This window comes from Adelges cooleyi, unplaced genomic scaffold (assembly GCF_023614345.1).
Source record: "Adelges cooleyi isolate 19-005CV unplaced genomic scaffold, UGA_ACOO_1.1 ACOO_flye_CR_arks_rails_tigmint_CR_PRNA_376, whole genome shotgun sequence".
NCBI lineage: Eukaryota > Metazoa > Arthropoda > Insecta > Hemiptera > Adelgidae > Adelges > Adelges cooleyi.
In genome coordinates, this window is record NW_026096053.1 from 7,870,430 (window position 1) to 7,886,757 (window position 16,328).

Consider the following 16,328-nt stretch of genomic DNA (forward strand, 5'->3'; position numbering starts at 1 on the left):
TTATATATTATGTGATTCGAAGAGCAAAAAATAATTTTTTTTTGACATTTCTCAAAATTGAGTTGGCTATTTTCTAAATCTTGATTGATTTTTGAACAATTTGAGACCTGGTACATGTTTTAGCCAATAAAACGATTAAGTCCTTGAACGCGATCAATAATTTGGCGTTTTCAAAATCAACTACGCCCGACTAGAGGTTCCCAATGATAATATGAGTCTTGCGAGTTTTATTAACTTTTGTTGTGAGCAATTAGTAGGCAAAGAATCATCGATGACTGTCGGGATACGTTAGGGTGACGTCAGAGACTCTCTCGCTGGCAATAAACGAAAATGGTTCGGGGGGGGGGGCGGTTGGCGGGCAGAAATAACAAGACCGGGCAGCAGCTATACTCCGGGTAAGTTTTTATTTGCCCTCCCCCCTGCCAACGGTGACTGTGTTTGTTACAATAAGTTTTGCGTACAATCTACAGGTATACAGGTACACACACAGCACACAATAGAAAGCTCTCGACAAAGGGAAGTCGGTTCAGTACCCTTTCGCTGCGTGTATTACAAGATTCACGTTGAACGTGCACGTGACGCAACGGCACAACACGTGGGTCCCGTACCTACACCCTGCATTGACATTTGTGAAAACGAGCACCGGGACGACTGGCCGCGTATAGCCGATAGTTTGCAGAGTCTGTGTGCATGTGATGGATGTGAACCGCGTTTGCCGGACCCGTTGTGATGTACCTATTAAACCGCAACACCAATGACGACAAACAGCAACAACAAAAGTCGTAACATTGTTATCCATATCCGTCCAACGACACTACGTTCATCTCCAGCCATGCAAACCAATTAATAATAATAATAATTACATAAACCTCTACATAGTATTATAATAGTATTTCAATACCCGTTTGCAGAAGATCGAACTTTGACGCGAGTTAAAAATAAACTGTTAATAGCACAGTAATGTAAATTCTCGATTATATAAAAGAAAATTTATACGTCGCGACACACCGCAGCGGTGGTTCATAATCATTCTCCGAACAGACGTTGCGTTGGTATCGGATACGATTTTAATTTGTACGTTGAGGGATAATAATTCTGCTTGTTTTTCATGCCGAGTATACGACGGTGACAAATGCCGTAGAGATTAATTTCTTATAAAACAGTAGTCAACAAATTAAGTAGGTTTTTTTCAAATTAAAATTTTTTTTTAGAATAAATGTCCATATTCGTTGCCGTTTTGATATTACACGATTATGTTTAAAAAAAATAGCTAAATTATTTCGGTTGGATAAAGACATGTGTTAATGGCTTAATAAATGTGCGTGTTTTATAATCTAGTATAATCATTATAAATATTTTATAAAAATGATACAACATCGTCAAGTGAAACAAGAACTGCCAATGCCGAATAACCACTGGACCACTTCTGGTTATGACAACTGTGCGTCAAAAACGTTTATCATACCCATATCAGGTATGAGGTCATAAATATTTAAATATTTTTCGTTAATTTACCAGTAAACTTTATTAAGTTGACAACAGCCTATCACTATGAGTTGGTTGTGTTAAGTAATAAGTATCAAAATGTGTCAAACCGAATACCGTTAAGGGACCACTGTCGGTCACGCACAGGATATTGACACTGTTCCTCATTGTTATTATTCTTTATTTTTTTTTTGTTCAAAATAGAGGACGATAGTTTGTTTTTTACTGTGAAGTATTAACGACTTGTTTGATTATTATTTATTACTCAAATATTGAAAAGAATTAGTTTATAAGATATTATGAATACTTTTATCATTAAACTATTTATACTGAATGCACTATTGTGTATAACGAGTATCCTTAATAAGACGGATCCTTCTTAAAAGAGCTAGTTCATGTGGACGAATTTTTAATCATTAGGTTTGGGTGTTGTTATATTATAAAGGAAAATAAAATAAAAAGCAAAACATTTAAGAAATCACAATATTATTGTCTAGTTTTGAAGTGTTACTTTTAAAAAACGAATATGATTTATTGTTAATTAATTATAAAACAAAACCAAAAATTGACATAAGTCAATATGTTGATCTGGTTAAACATCATCTTTTAAAGATCTAGAATTTGTTCTTTAACTTAATTAATTTAGTAAGTTATATTTTGTTGTTAATGAGCATATTGTTCAATAATTATTAATCATACAGGATAATATGCCTGTATTTATGATATATATATATATATATATATATATATATATATGTATTATATCATGTTTTATTTATAAGAAAAATGTGCTCATTCTTTTCTTATTTCGTGTAAAATTTGACGTCTATATTACTTGTGTACGTACCTATAATGTTGTATTACATAATAGCACATACACGTGTAAACTAGAATGAAAGTCCATTGCAATACACCAATTAGATTCGATAACAAAATACTTCGATAATCCATTTTAATCTGTTTGATTTTATGTTATTATTATTATTTATACAACTTATACAACTGTAATATTTCGATTAAATATCAATATTACCATTGACATTGTTGTTGTATGATATTAAGACTTTAAATCTCGGCTGTTGCATAATTTTAGTAGTAATCGTTGTACGATAACCGTCTTTATAGTACTACTAGTTTTACTGATACGGATGTAAACTGTATTAGTCATACTAGGTCTCGTAATTGTTTTTTTCCAGTTACACGTCTAATTTTATTTCATTACATTTTATAAAATCCGTTATTATTTTAATCATTGCGCTGATTTTTTTTTTAATAATACGAAACTCATCACCGTAAGACAATTCTAAGGCTTTAAAAAAATTATAATTGACGTTTTCCAACATTATTTTTTTTGGACTTGTGTAGTTTTAATATTATAATATTTAATATTAATATTACAAATCAAGAAAATTCGAAACGAGTACCTAATATAATAATATATTATCTTTATTATTATAATATTAATTGTTTATTATGTAACATTTATGTTAGTCTTGAGTAATATTTTGAATTATCAATGATTTCGGCCTATTATTTATTATCGTTGTAATTGGTAACTGGTGAGTAGTAACCACCCGTTATAATTTCGATGGTTTGGCTACCGTGTATTTTATTTTAATGATAATGTACCTATGAACTTATGTACATTTATATTATTATAAATCATCATAACATTTATGTAGATTCTACTATAATCTCACAGTTCATACGCGTTTAACGCATCGTTATAAGAAATGCTGATAAAAAAAACAATACTTGGGATTTGCGCAAACACCATGTAAATTGTACAAAAAAAAAATACAATAAATTGTATTTTATATTATTACAATTCTTATTGCGTTTGTAATTAGTACAATACTAGTCATTATAATTATAATTATAATGACAATAATTTGTGTACAATATTGTGTCGTGTACCTATCTATAGTGCACTATAGAACTTGACCACTAATATTACTCAAGAGAATGTTAGTAAATTAGTTGCTTAACATGTTGTTATAGTTTCTCTATAAATTTTATTTAGAAAATCCCAACAGTTTGTTTATTGTAGTCAATTGCAACAGTTCCTTTTAAATTTGAACGATTTTTTTATCCTTATTCTACTTTTGAGTACAACCTAATTATCTTCAGAAGTTTCTTCAGGGTCGATCGTTGTTAATTATATATTTACATATACAAACAGTAACCCTATACGTTAACTGGGCGATGAGAATAGTTCTAATTACATACATTTATATAGGGTTACTGTATTTAAGTATCCAATATTGGATGACGGACACGAACGTTGAAAAACATGGCGTTTATAGTGAGGGGGAATAAAATGTTGTACTTTTTAAAACCAAATTGTAAAATCACCGTTGTTTCGCAATCAATTCAAAACTGATCGTGTTCGCACAAACAAGTTATATCAAAATAGTTATAATATATATTTTATTAGTCATTATAGATTGCTTATTACCGTGTTTGATACCACGTGTTATGACCGTAACCTTTGTATTTGTTGATATTAAATTTACTCGCACAAAACCTGTCCTCTTACTTTCGGCCAAACGAATATTATAATACATGTTAATACTATTTACATTTCGCTTGTTACGTCCATGACGGTCACTATATTGCTGAAAAGTAATAATTATATTATACGTGTAGTAGCTTTTGGAAACCCGTTTAAAGTGACGCGTTGCGATGATAATATATCGCCTGATGCCTATAAATGATTTCGGTGCATATTATAGTGATGATAATAGTATAGTAAGAAATTGAGTAGTATGTACCATGTTTAAATCATTTTTAATACAAATTAAATTTAAGTAATAACATCTAAGTATTTGTTTGGAGGACACTGTGAATGGTTGATGAGAGAAACGTGATACGTTGGATCGAAAATCTATCCGTTCTACATTTTTTTTTCTCTACCACAGTATCTGGTTAAGTAAACCACAGTAGGCAGTAGGCGCAGTGGTTGGATTCGGGGAAACACGATAGGCCATAAGGGCTAAATCTGTATTTAGTTATAATAATAATTTTATATTAATTTCGACACGTTTTCTAGTCTCGTTTCCGTGCTGTTGTCATGCATGGTGAACAATTCTTTATTCCCATATAAATCTCCATTTCGTCATAATAGGTCAGTCCGAGTATATATATATATGTGTTGTAACTAGTGGTTTGAATTAAAACCAAATCGGTTAATCAACGATAAACGGTATATGTAACTAAATGTTGTTTATTTGTCCTAAAAAATGTTTTTCTAAAATCCTAGTTGGTATAATACCGTCCTATCGGTCAGATCGTTAAAGGGATTCTGAGAAAACCGTGAAAAAGTGTGTATACACTACTTTCAACTAACGAACTGTCAGTATATAGTATGATAGAACAAGAGGGTGTTTTATCACCCTTGACTAGGTAAAAGTAACCTTACCTTAAGGGGAGGAAATGTTTCTCACAATATTCACCCTCTCCTTCTTCATTGGTGCTCTGTCCGCCGGTAGGGTGCTATTAATTATCCTAAACTTACCTCTTCTAATTTGGCGTTTTCTTTCATCCTTGACTGACTCCGTCTTAATTAAGTGGGAAATCCTACAACTGCATATTTTGGTGATTCCATTGTATTATATGAAATGGAAATTTATCCCAAACGGTAACCTTGCCTAACCTCCCTATTTCACGAAAGAGACATTTTTTGCTCAATCCAAGAAATGATTAAGTAAGCGATTTACACAATTCATGAAATGGGCAAATTTCACACATATCTGGTCAGTTTTTCAATGGGCACATGTTAATTTAATATGTTAAAGTCAATAGTGTATTAAATAAAAAAAAAAAACGTTAAAATGTTAACGTTATTTGTATCTTATATCGACTTTTATAGGACTTTCACAAGTGGGCACTTAAATTAACTTTATTCAAAAATGTCAAATACATTTTAACATTTATTGTTGACACGACGTTTATATGTCAATTTTGCATTCTATTGTATTTTACTATTTTTTTCCCGCATTATTCGTTTATCAAATATTTCTCGGTAGGATCTTTTTTATGAAACTAAACAGTTTTAATGTGCAAAGTACATCCAAACAAATTTAAAGATAACTACTTTATATACAATTTTGACATGCGTCGGTAACAATTTCATTGCGTGGCCAGTTCATGAACAGCTGTGCAACACTACTTATTTGTAGTCAATTTTATAAAATTAGTACTTTTTTTGCCCATTTTGTAAATTGCGCAAATCGCCTAACTAGCCAACAAAAAAAAAATAGCAAAAAAAATATAAAATGGGTCATTACCAATCTGTGGTAGTAAATACTAGAATATTGTATGTTCCGTATTTATTTAATAATAAATTGTATACATGTCTTTTGGAGTTAAACGGTGGGTTTTCTTTTAATGAAATTGAGTTTCGGGGTAATACAAGTGTATTATAACGGGCGGATACTAGAACACGCCGTGTTCTATTGCATATCACGGCAAGGTTTTTATTATAATACTATATATATATATTTATAATAAATATAATAATATATAGGTATATTGATTGGAGATAATAGTAAAATCGTCGGTCCCCGGAGATTGGCGTGACGCCTCCGTCCAACCATTATGTATAATATATGCGCATATGTAGACTGCAGCGAGATTGGGGTTGAAACTAGAAAGCGGCTATGTGTTTATACGTATAAGCATAATATAATAATAACGTCATAGCCGTTTATGAGGTCTATACCGGCTAAGTGAAATCCCTAATGTTCTTTTATGCGTTAGCCATTTCGGTCGTGTGTCCTGCACATAATTCGCGTACACACGAAGGGTGTGTGGTGGCAGAGGGGTTGGGTGGTGAATGTAATAATAATAATAATATAAAGCGTGTGTTTAAATATTTTTCGGGCGGCCGCAGCACAAGGACGACTTTTAAAAAAAAACATCCTTGCCACCGTATTTCTTATACAGGTTTTTTTTTCTTTAATAACCTAATGGACTAGACGGATTCGTGTGCCGTTGTCTTTTTTTTTTAAATGACGAAAAATCTAAGACGGCGTCGGAGGTATACGTTTTATACACACCGGTGCAATATGTATATATTATAATTTATACATAGCGGTTGTTCGGGATTCGGCGAATGTCTACTTGTCTGACGCAAAACAACAGTTAAGGGCCACGTGTGATTACGTAATAGATTGTTTGAAAACTTTATAGAAAGACGAGAGAGCGCATGTAAACTGTATGTATATAATAATAATAATACGTATTAAGTTTTTGACCGAAATTCGATGAAATGGAAAACGGCTCCTTGACCTATAGGCAACACAACCGTCGTCCACGCTTATATACCGTATACGTTCAGGCCGGCAAACCGATTTACCCGACAAGAGCTGTTGTTGATATTTGAAGGGTCCAGGGGTACAACCACTTTACAGCAAATTATTCGAAATGAGTCAACAGTGCCATCGTGTACCGTTCTAAGAGTACCATCGCCACGTGCATTCATATCTGGGGTAAAACCTCATTAAAGCCGGGAAAAAACGATAATACTTCGGTATTCTGGAGAAAGTACTGCTTTATATTCCTATTCAAATTTTAATTAATTAACCAAAATTTGTGTTATAAGTGAATTTACCCTGGACCCTTCATTCGTTTTGCTTTTGTATTATTTTAATGTAGATAGACGACGAACCGAGAGTGGTTACTGTTCTTTTTTTTTTCTTATAAGCGTTTTGTTACAGGTAAGAAAACCCAATCGCTGACCAATGTCCCAAAAAGAGGCAGTCGCAAGTCGTCAGGTACTTCATAACTTATATAATGTTTTCGACTGTAATAGAATGAAGAGTTGCGCTTTGTATAATACACGTAGTTAGACAGATTCAACGCCTATTTTGTTGAAAGCACAAGCGCGTTCTAACTCAGCTTTGCTTTAACCCCGGCATAGAGGAATACAAAAATAATCGCTACAGTCAACAGCAAAAAAAACTTAGTTTATAGTTTAAAAATGTACAGTTAAGAAATGTCGAATACATAAAAGAATGTCAACTAAAAACCGTCCTAATTAAAAAAACGTGTCCACCGACAAATTTTACACAGATATAAGCTTAACTCACTCAAAAAAAAAAATGTGTACACGTACTTAAAATATAGTAAAAATGTTGACGATATTTTTGAAATGTTAAATTTGTAATACATTTTAAAGACAATAAGCCCCATTGTAAAAATTGATTTTGAATTTAAGTTATTAAATATCTGATATTGTAGTGTACAATTTTGAATTGGTTCCGAATATTTCTTATCCGGACATTTTGGTAGAATATTGCTGTTTGCGTAGCAGTATACATAGTATTTTACCGTTTGATTGTAATATTAAAATATGTAACGCAAATAACAGAAGTGATTCGAAAATGTTTTGATTCGAACGACTTTCTCTAAAATACAAACCAACCGAAAATCGTTTGCATAATAAAAACTTATCTTTCCACTTCACGGGGCGTGGACACTTTAAATTTGACGTACGCACTCCTAGAGTATATACACTCAACACAATTATCAATGTATGTTTATATGGAAGCTTATAATTTACACTATGATTTCTTAATTGACCAAACGCTTTAAGCCCAGAGGTGGACATAATATTATAATATGTCAAAAAAGTCAACTTAGTTAATAATTGTGCAGTAGTCGGTCTGAAAATGAGAAATGAATGTGCCTAACCAAACCTATTATCAACAGCTGGTGCCTAACTCATTTAATAGTGTGATGTTTTCACAATCTCTAATCATTTAAACCAGATTTTACTCATTCTTATCTTTGATAGTATATTTAATTTTAAAAAACTAACTTATTGTACAAAATCGTGAATTTGAAAATCGAAAAATTGTTTGGTTTTTAAATTTTTGATAACTCTACCCAATATTTTTTAATATTTTATTGAAAACTATTTAAAAAAACTTAAAATTTAATCACTGGGGAGTGGTAAGCACCCTTACCCATATCACTAGAGATTTCCACCTATAGTGCATTTCATTTGTTACCGAACATTGACCAATAACCATCTAAATACAAGGTACGGTCCAGTGTGGATCTAATTTGCGGATAGACTTTGAGTGACATTAAAACTCTAGTTGTTGATTTTTAAAAAATAAAAAAATGTTCTAATTTTAATGTTATTTGTTCTCGGCTCGAAATGACTATTAAAGCTTATGTAATATAGACGAAGAATTTTAATATATTTCAGAAAATAAAAGTTCTTATAAAAATACGTCGACGTACGTTTAATTACTATTGAAGTAACGATATGGTGTTTTGCCTATCGTATAGTCAACAGTAAAATACTCAACGGTTACATAAGTTTAATTTATGTTCTTAGCTAAATAACAAAAATAATAATAATATTTACATAATATAAAAATCTAAACGAGGCGTTCTGGAAAAATTAGCAACGCACTTTGCCTGATTTTATTTTAGTTTTGTTAATTATATTAAAACCTTTTAAAAGATAAAAAAACATTTTAATTTTTCCGAACTCCTTTGTTTTCTTGGTAATATAAGAAAATACAATACTATTATTATTCGATATCATTAATTATAAACTATTCAACTCGAGATATTACAAAATAAAATGTGTTAACATAACAGGAAAGCAATATTGCGTTAATATAACATGCTAAATTGTTTTCAGTTTTATTTCCATATTTTTTTGTGTGAATGTTTTCTTAATTTAAACGAACATTTTTAATTACCGATGAACGAGCATTTTATTTCAACTTAAGTATTGACAGAATAAAAATGTTGTTTTTGTTAAACATTCTTAATCTGTTACAATATGTCGTTTCTTTATCTTCAAAATGTATAAAAAGAAGGGTTTTTTTAATTAGGTAAAGTCCTTATATAACAGTTATTAAAACTGTTAAATAAATGGTCAAAGTAGAGCATTTCAGACGTTTTTAACGGTGGCTGTGGTGATCACGTATGCTTGCCGCCATGCCTATTTTCAGGATTTTAAAACTAAAATGTGATTTTTAACACTTCCGGAACTCGAAGACAGTCGTGGTGAAATGGTATTGTTTTGATTTTCTTACTCAGATGTTTTTGTTTATTATCAAAACACAAAAAAACACGGTTAGATGCTTAATTCAGATTTGACAGTTTATCTTGCACGCCTCAACAATGATGTTGTTTTAGATTCGACGCAGAGCTGAGAATGTATTTGTGTTGTATTAAAGTGCTTTTTCTAGTGTTATTTTTATCTTTTTTTATGTCAGGAGTCGGGACCCGCGATAACTTTTTAACCTAATCGACTTCTTTGTGTATACGGTACGGTCTATAAATTAGAAATCGCACCTACGCCAAAGGTCGTATATACAAGGAAAATATTAAACAAAATTCAACACCTCCCATTCGAAATCGATAAAAATTCGATTCCTTTGAATAATTAAAATTAAACATGATGTAACATTCCGCAAAAGAGTCGCACACCTCCAGAAAAGATGAAAACTTGTTTTTATTTCCCATTTTTACGGCAACTTTTAGTTTTAGGGTCCGAAAATTAGACTTAAGATAATCTTGCGTGTACCTATGGAGTATACAGTTTCTTTCAATAGAAAATTGTTTTTCGAGGGAAGAATAAAGAACATATTATAACACCATTATAAACAAAATTCTGCTTTATTAGGGATTTCAAAATCCGGAGTTACAAAAAAATAATATAGATGCTACTATCTTAAAGTCTTGAAACAAAAGATGTCCAAATAGTAAATAGAAATATTGTACAACACCAAAATTCTTTTAAAGCACTGCTGAATGAAAAAAATGTAAAAAATTAAAAAACAATTTTTATCAAAATAACCAGTTTTTTAAAAATTGTATAATTTTTTTTTTTTAACTTTTCAATAAAATATTCTTAAATAAGATATATATATATACCTTCAAATTCACATTCTATTAATCAGACTCGACGATAACATTGTTGTGAACATTCGGATTTTCAGCGCACAGCTAACTGAAGTGTGCGGTGTAACTTTAAGGAATGTCGTTTATAAATAATATCTATTGTTATTATATTATAATTCGAAAATTAGTATTCTGATTTCTTAGCTTCTTATTTTTTAATATGTTGTGTAAAAAACTATTTATTAGGTATTGCTGTACAAAACTCAATTTACTCCCTTCCCCCCAGTGCAAAAAAAACCTCTTATGACACCTGTGCCCTACACCATTAACGACATAATGGTTTTTTATTGATATTTAATAATTGTTTAGTAATATTTTTTCTTATCTACTGATTCACATCGAAGCAATTATTTTTTTATTAAGTGTGATTTTATACTTAAGACGGTGTTGGACCCCCCATTTTTAAGGAGTAAAGTATAGGCAATTTTTTAAAAAATCTTAATTTAAAGGTTAACTGTGATGTGTAATTGTTAGTTCAATAACTAGGACTCTATTTTATTTATTAGTTAATTTATTTTTTGGACTATCACAGCATCCTTGCAAACGATTTAAAAATGTTTTTTCATCTCTACATGTTTAAGCAGATCGAAAATAACTCGCTTAATTTTGGTTTTAGAGTAAAAGCACCCATTATAAAATTAAAAGAAAAAAATTTTCCGGAGGGCAAGACGGTGCGTTTTTTTCATTATTCGAAGTATAACGTAGTATAACGCAGTATAACATAGTTTAGAAATAACGACTATTTTAACATTTTTAAATGACTGTAACTTTTCAAAAAATGAATTTTTTTCAAAACCACACCATCTTTCTCTTTGAAATATTTTTCTCTTTTGAATATTATAATGGGTGATTTTACTCTAAAACCAAAATTAAGCGAGTTATTTTCAATTGGCGTAAACATGTTTTTATCACTGAAAATCACCGGTGCGACGCCCTCTTAAATTGTAGTCATAATAGTCATCATTTCAGTGAAGTCCAGTGCGTTTTAAGAAAATAAAATGTTTAGTATGATTTACTATGTATATTTATTGTTATAATTAATAAAATAGTAATCGACATATACCGAACGGTTATCATTATAAAAGCTACACCTACCGCTGTGTTTTCGCACAAGGTTAGAAGTATTTTTTCTCTCTCTCCGTCTGTGATATGTTATACCTACTCACAGCCTTGTTCTCCCGCAATATCTGGACTTGGAGGCCACACCGTCTTTCTTGACTCAGAAATCCTTGATCTTGTCATTCGCTACGCGCTTAACCGCTGTTCGAGAATTTCACTGAACACCAGCGACAAACGCGTTTCCTTGCGTGTAAAAAAAATTGTGTTTTCCCTGTGTATTTGGCCAGTGTCTTCTTTTTATCCCCCTTCCCAACAGTCTAAAATGCCACCGTCGTTTCCTTCCATTTGTGTGTTTACACGGTTAATTACTCGCGATAAACATTTACCCGTAATAATCATGTGTACATTTTTCCGTGTTCCAAGTTGATATGGTCGTAATATTCTCTATTGTTTCTCTTATACACAGACGAGTCGTGTCAGTTTTTCGATAACGGAAAAACCGGTAAATATTTTAAGCAAATCAATTTTCCCTCAGATAGCTCATATTCATTATCATCTTTACCTTTAGGTATTAAAACCTAAATAGAGCTTTATGCTTACGTTTTGGGATGCAGCTTGCTCGTATGGTGTTACCGCTTTTGAACGTGATTAAAAAAAAAAAATCAAAATAATAGGTACTTAACCTACTTGTTTGATCCAAATCATCCTTAGTTTTTTATATGCGTGTATCAAAAATTACCCTGTTTGCTTTTTTGAAATTTTCCGGTTACGTTTTAAAAATGTTGTGCAATGTTGAGTGACGGTGTTGTTTATTAAAACAGAGGACGCTTTTTTGTGATTAAAACGGTGTTTTCATTTTAACAAGGAATATCTATAAAAAATAAATGCACTTATGACTCGCTATGATGTCGATATTGTATAGACAATATTATTTCCCTCTTCCTTTTGTCTCTATAACACTCTAACATTTCAATTACTAGTTGGAATTTGATGTTTCCAAGACGAAGATTTTAACGGTCGCACACGTTATGGCCGCAAAGTTTTCCCAACGAAATTATTCGCACCCATCATAATGTTGTATGTGCATAAATTAACCTCATTAGCTCACAACGATTGACTTATCTACATTGCCAACGTGACTATCCAGGTGACCTAGAACGACTATACCGCGCGATGCGTTTTTTTTTCTATCAAAATATGAGTAATAATAATTATTGTAATATTGAAATTAAATAATTTATTAGCAGCGACGTTCTGGTGCGAATTTGTGACGCCTAAATCGTCCGTATGCCGTTTATAACGTCACGTTATTGTTATCAGCATAATATTAATGGCCGGCGGTATTGCGAAATCGCGTTTGGACGACTATAATATATATTTTTGACCGTCACACACATACGAGCAGAGTCCGTTATGTTTTGTAGTCCACCGGATTACTACACGATTTCGTTTTCTTTCACTTTCACAAACGCGAGCTCAGACGTCTGGAGAGAAAAAAGTATTTAATAATAATACAGACAATACCTAATAATAATATATTATAGTCTACAACGGTACACGAGAGGAACTTTATTGGTCGTGCGCGCGTGCGCCAAGAAAAATAACTTACTTTCGTCCGGACCTGGAGGAGACAGCCTTGGACTCTTGCCGCAGTCATACTTTACGTTATAATTTTTTTATATTTATATAAATATCTTATAGTATGTATTATTTTCACTCGCGTAAAAGGTCCTCGCCGAACTGGTCTAACGGGACTTCGCCTCCGTTGTGGTTCCGTGAGAGTATGGCCGATATCCTATCCTATGCTGTACATACATGTTTACAACACAACAGCTAGACTCTTTCGTCTGGATCTGCTTAGCCAAGCCAACACTGTTGATATAGTAGCGGGTCATAAAAATGGCACAGATTTATCCTACATATTTATATGTATATACATAATATGTAAGTAAGTTTAATCCAGAAACCTAGTGACTCACATTACGCATCAACCATAGGGTTGATCCCTATATACGATCCCTATGTACGATCCCTATATATATATATGTATAATAGAGGTCATACCTACATGTATAATGATTATTACTGCTTAAGAGGGATCGGAAATTTCCATTAACAAAATACGTTGTGTCGATTCGTACCACGTTATCTATGAACAAAGCTGTTTGTGATCTATAGAGTTGATTAGTAGGTTTTCAACGTAGGCAATTTTTCGCGAAATCTGAATAAAAATTTAAAACTATTGTGCATATTTATTAGTCAGTTATAAAGACGCTGCAGCAATTCTTGATGAATTAACAAAAAAATAAAATAAAAATAGAATTACTTTTATAAAATAATTTAAAAATTAGTATAAATAAAATGATGTAGATCACGGATTAGAAGGGCTTCGCCGCCACCTAAAGTTGTAATAATAAAACATTTTTTAAATACTTACTGAGTGTATAATATTATTTTATTAATAATTTAACATTTCAGAAGTTGTTGTATAAATCATGGATTATTTTTCCTCAGCAATGCGATTTACAATTTTTTAGTATGTCTGCGGCCAAAAACCAAGTGGTAAATAAATACACATACGTTGTATTGGTTTTTGTTCCACGCGTTTTTCGCTGCTTATACATTTGCCTCGTACTTGCGGAGCCAGTTTTCTTTTTTACAAGGACAAAATTTGTCGGTAACGTATGTTGTTTGTGTAGACGAATTTTTTAAAAACCTGTCGCCGCCTTGGATGGATCTAATTATTATTATTCTTTGGCGTCGAATAAATTAATATAATGACATATTAAATCGATAATAGATAAACAAAATTAAAAAATCTATAGCTACTTACATATTATACTATTATGTTACCGGCCGTCCGCCGATAATTATATTGCCATATGTGTAGTTTTTCTCTCTAATTTGGCCATTTTCAGGAAACTATAAATAAGCCGATCCCATAAATTTCTCTTCAAGTACCTCTTCAGAAGACCGAAATGACGAGTTATGGCGATGGATAACACACGAATCGACGCTTCACAAAGAATAATAATAATAATAATAATGTAGTGGCATTGTCGTTATATTAATTTTATATAATTATACACTTAATAAACGGCGATCAGTGCGACGATGGTTTTCTAGTACGGTCTTAATCGCTTCGTGGTCACTTGGCAAATTTCTTTTTCGACTTACCGGATCGAACTCAATGTACAGCATGTCAATAAATATGTTTGATCATGACTTGAATTTTATGATCTGTTCACGGCCGGACACCCTGTACAGGTCATGATGGTAGGTAACCCCTTACAGAGACGCAATTTGTCAACGGGTCACTACTAGGTAGTAGGTACATGTTATAAGACAAAATGTATACATGCTCGTCCAAATTAAACGACTACAATTCTAAACGGACGTACCTATTTAAACTTGTCTGCGCGCATTATTATCATATCATACCCTTACCGTATGATAATATTATACATTATTAAAACGGTTTTAGTTTTTTTCTCGCGTTTAAAATACATAATTTTCTAGAGCCGCCCGTCCGCGGGTCGTTCACCCAAATGTCGTACACCGTTTCCATGTAAAGCGGCTGAGGTATTATGCTTATCGATTTTTCACAAAGGACATCGTCAACTGTATATAAAAATCGTATATCAGATCTAGCGACAAAATATTATATTTTCTCGTGTTAAACCAAGCAATCCTGATTCCCGCCGACCGTTCGCAGCCTGACAGACTCCACCCATTGGGCTCTTGGCGGCATAAACAGTTACAAGTTCGAACCAACAACTACTCAATGACACAATGATGATTAAAAAATTATTATTCGAGTCAATGTCAACTTAAGTTTAACTCAGGCTTGTTTAATTAATAATTTTCAAACGTACTGCTTTTTTTCGCCCTGCCGTAGTCTGACGGTTTTTTTTTTAAATTTTGGCGAGTTGGGATTACTACTTAGATAACAACTGGCCGCTGACCTAACCACAACCAAACACGTTCGACATCCAAGGTATAAGGGGAACCATAAAAAAAAGAAAAGCAGTAGCAAGAAGCTAGAAGGAAATGAATATTTAGAAAAAAATATCTGCAGCGAAGACAAGAACACAGTGGCGTGGCCCGTAGTGATGATTTTATAGAGCAGAGTAACTCTATTATCTGATAATGAGTGACCATACTTATATACAAAAAGAATATGATTGATGTCACACTCAATATTATTAATACGACAATACAAAGAAATACACAAAAAAATAAAAAACGAATTCAAAGTTTTGAGACAAGGTTATGGATGGTTATATATTTACACAGGACATATTACAGGGTTTGTATGATTTTAGGTTTAATCGACCTTTAAAAATAACAATTTTTCACAGCGCTGAGCACAACATTTATGTACTTTGGATGGCGACTACAAACGCGCACTGCGACATGACAATAATTAATAACACACCTGTATAATTACTCAAATATGAAAAAAACGAATGATTATTTTTCTCTTATCACACGCAGTACTCACTGACGACGTTCAAATAAGTTTTATTGCTGAGTTTATTTTTACTAATGCGCCGAGATAACTCTACGGCTATACATATAAATACAAGGAAAAAAGCTCTATTTATTTTTTATTACAACTCGAGCGATAATACACCATCACATTATAAATTATATTACCGTTGTTATTATGATTATATACTTGGCCGTTGGCGGTGTATGTACAGGGTAATTATTTTGTTTAAAGCTCCATTCGATGAACAGTGTTTTGCGCGCCGCCTGTTAAGACATTCGACATAAGAATACATTATCAAATTATACAGAGAACTTTCTGGATTCAGAGTATCCTCGTGAATAGAAACATACTAAAT

General features: G+C 32.2%; 2 protein-coding genes across 5 annotated transcripts in view; one reads left to right on the forward strand and one right to left on the reverse strand.

Annotated features, from left to right (window-relative positions):
- The window catches only part of LOC126840179 (basigin), a 151,191-nt gene that overhangs the window by 77,707 nt on the left and 57,156 nt on the right, over positions 1-16,328 (reverse strand). The window lies entirely within an intron of this gene.
- Positions 1-16,328, forward strand: part of LOC126840180 (hepatic leukemia factor-like) — a 58,338-nt gene that overhangs the window by 21,985 nt on the left and 20,025 nt on the right. For 2 of the 4 annotated variants that reach the window (XM_050575755.1, XM_050575756.1), the window contains exon 3: positions 7,206-7,262. The exons of the other annotated variants lie outside the window; for them this stretch is intronic. In XM_050575755.1, coding sequence (XP_050431712.1) covers positions 7,206-7,262 — 57 coding nt within the window. The remainder of the gene's footprint in view (positions 1-7,205; positions 7,263-16,328) is intronic. 4 annotated transcript variants of the gene reach the window in all.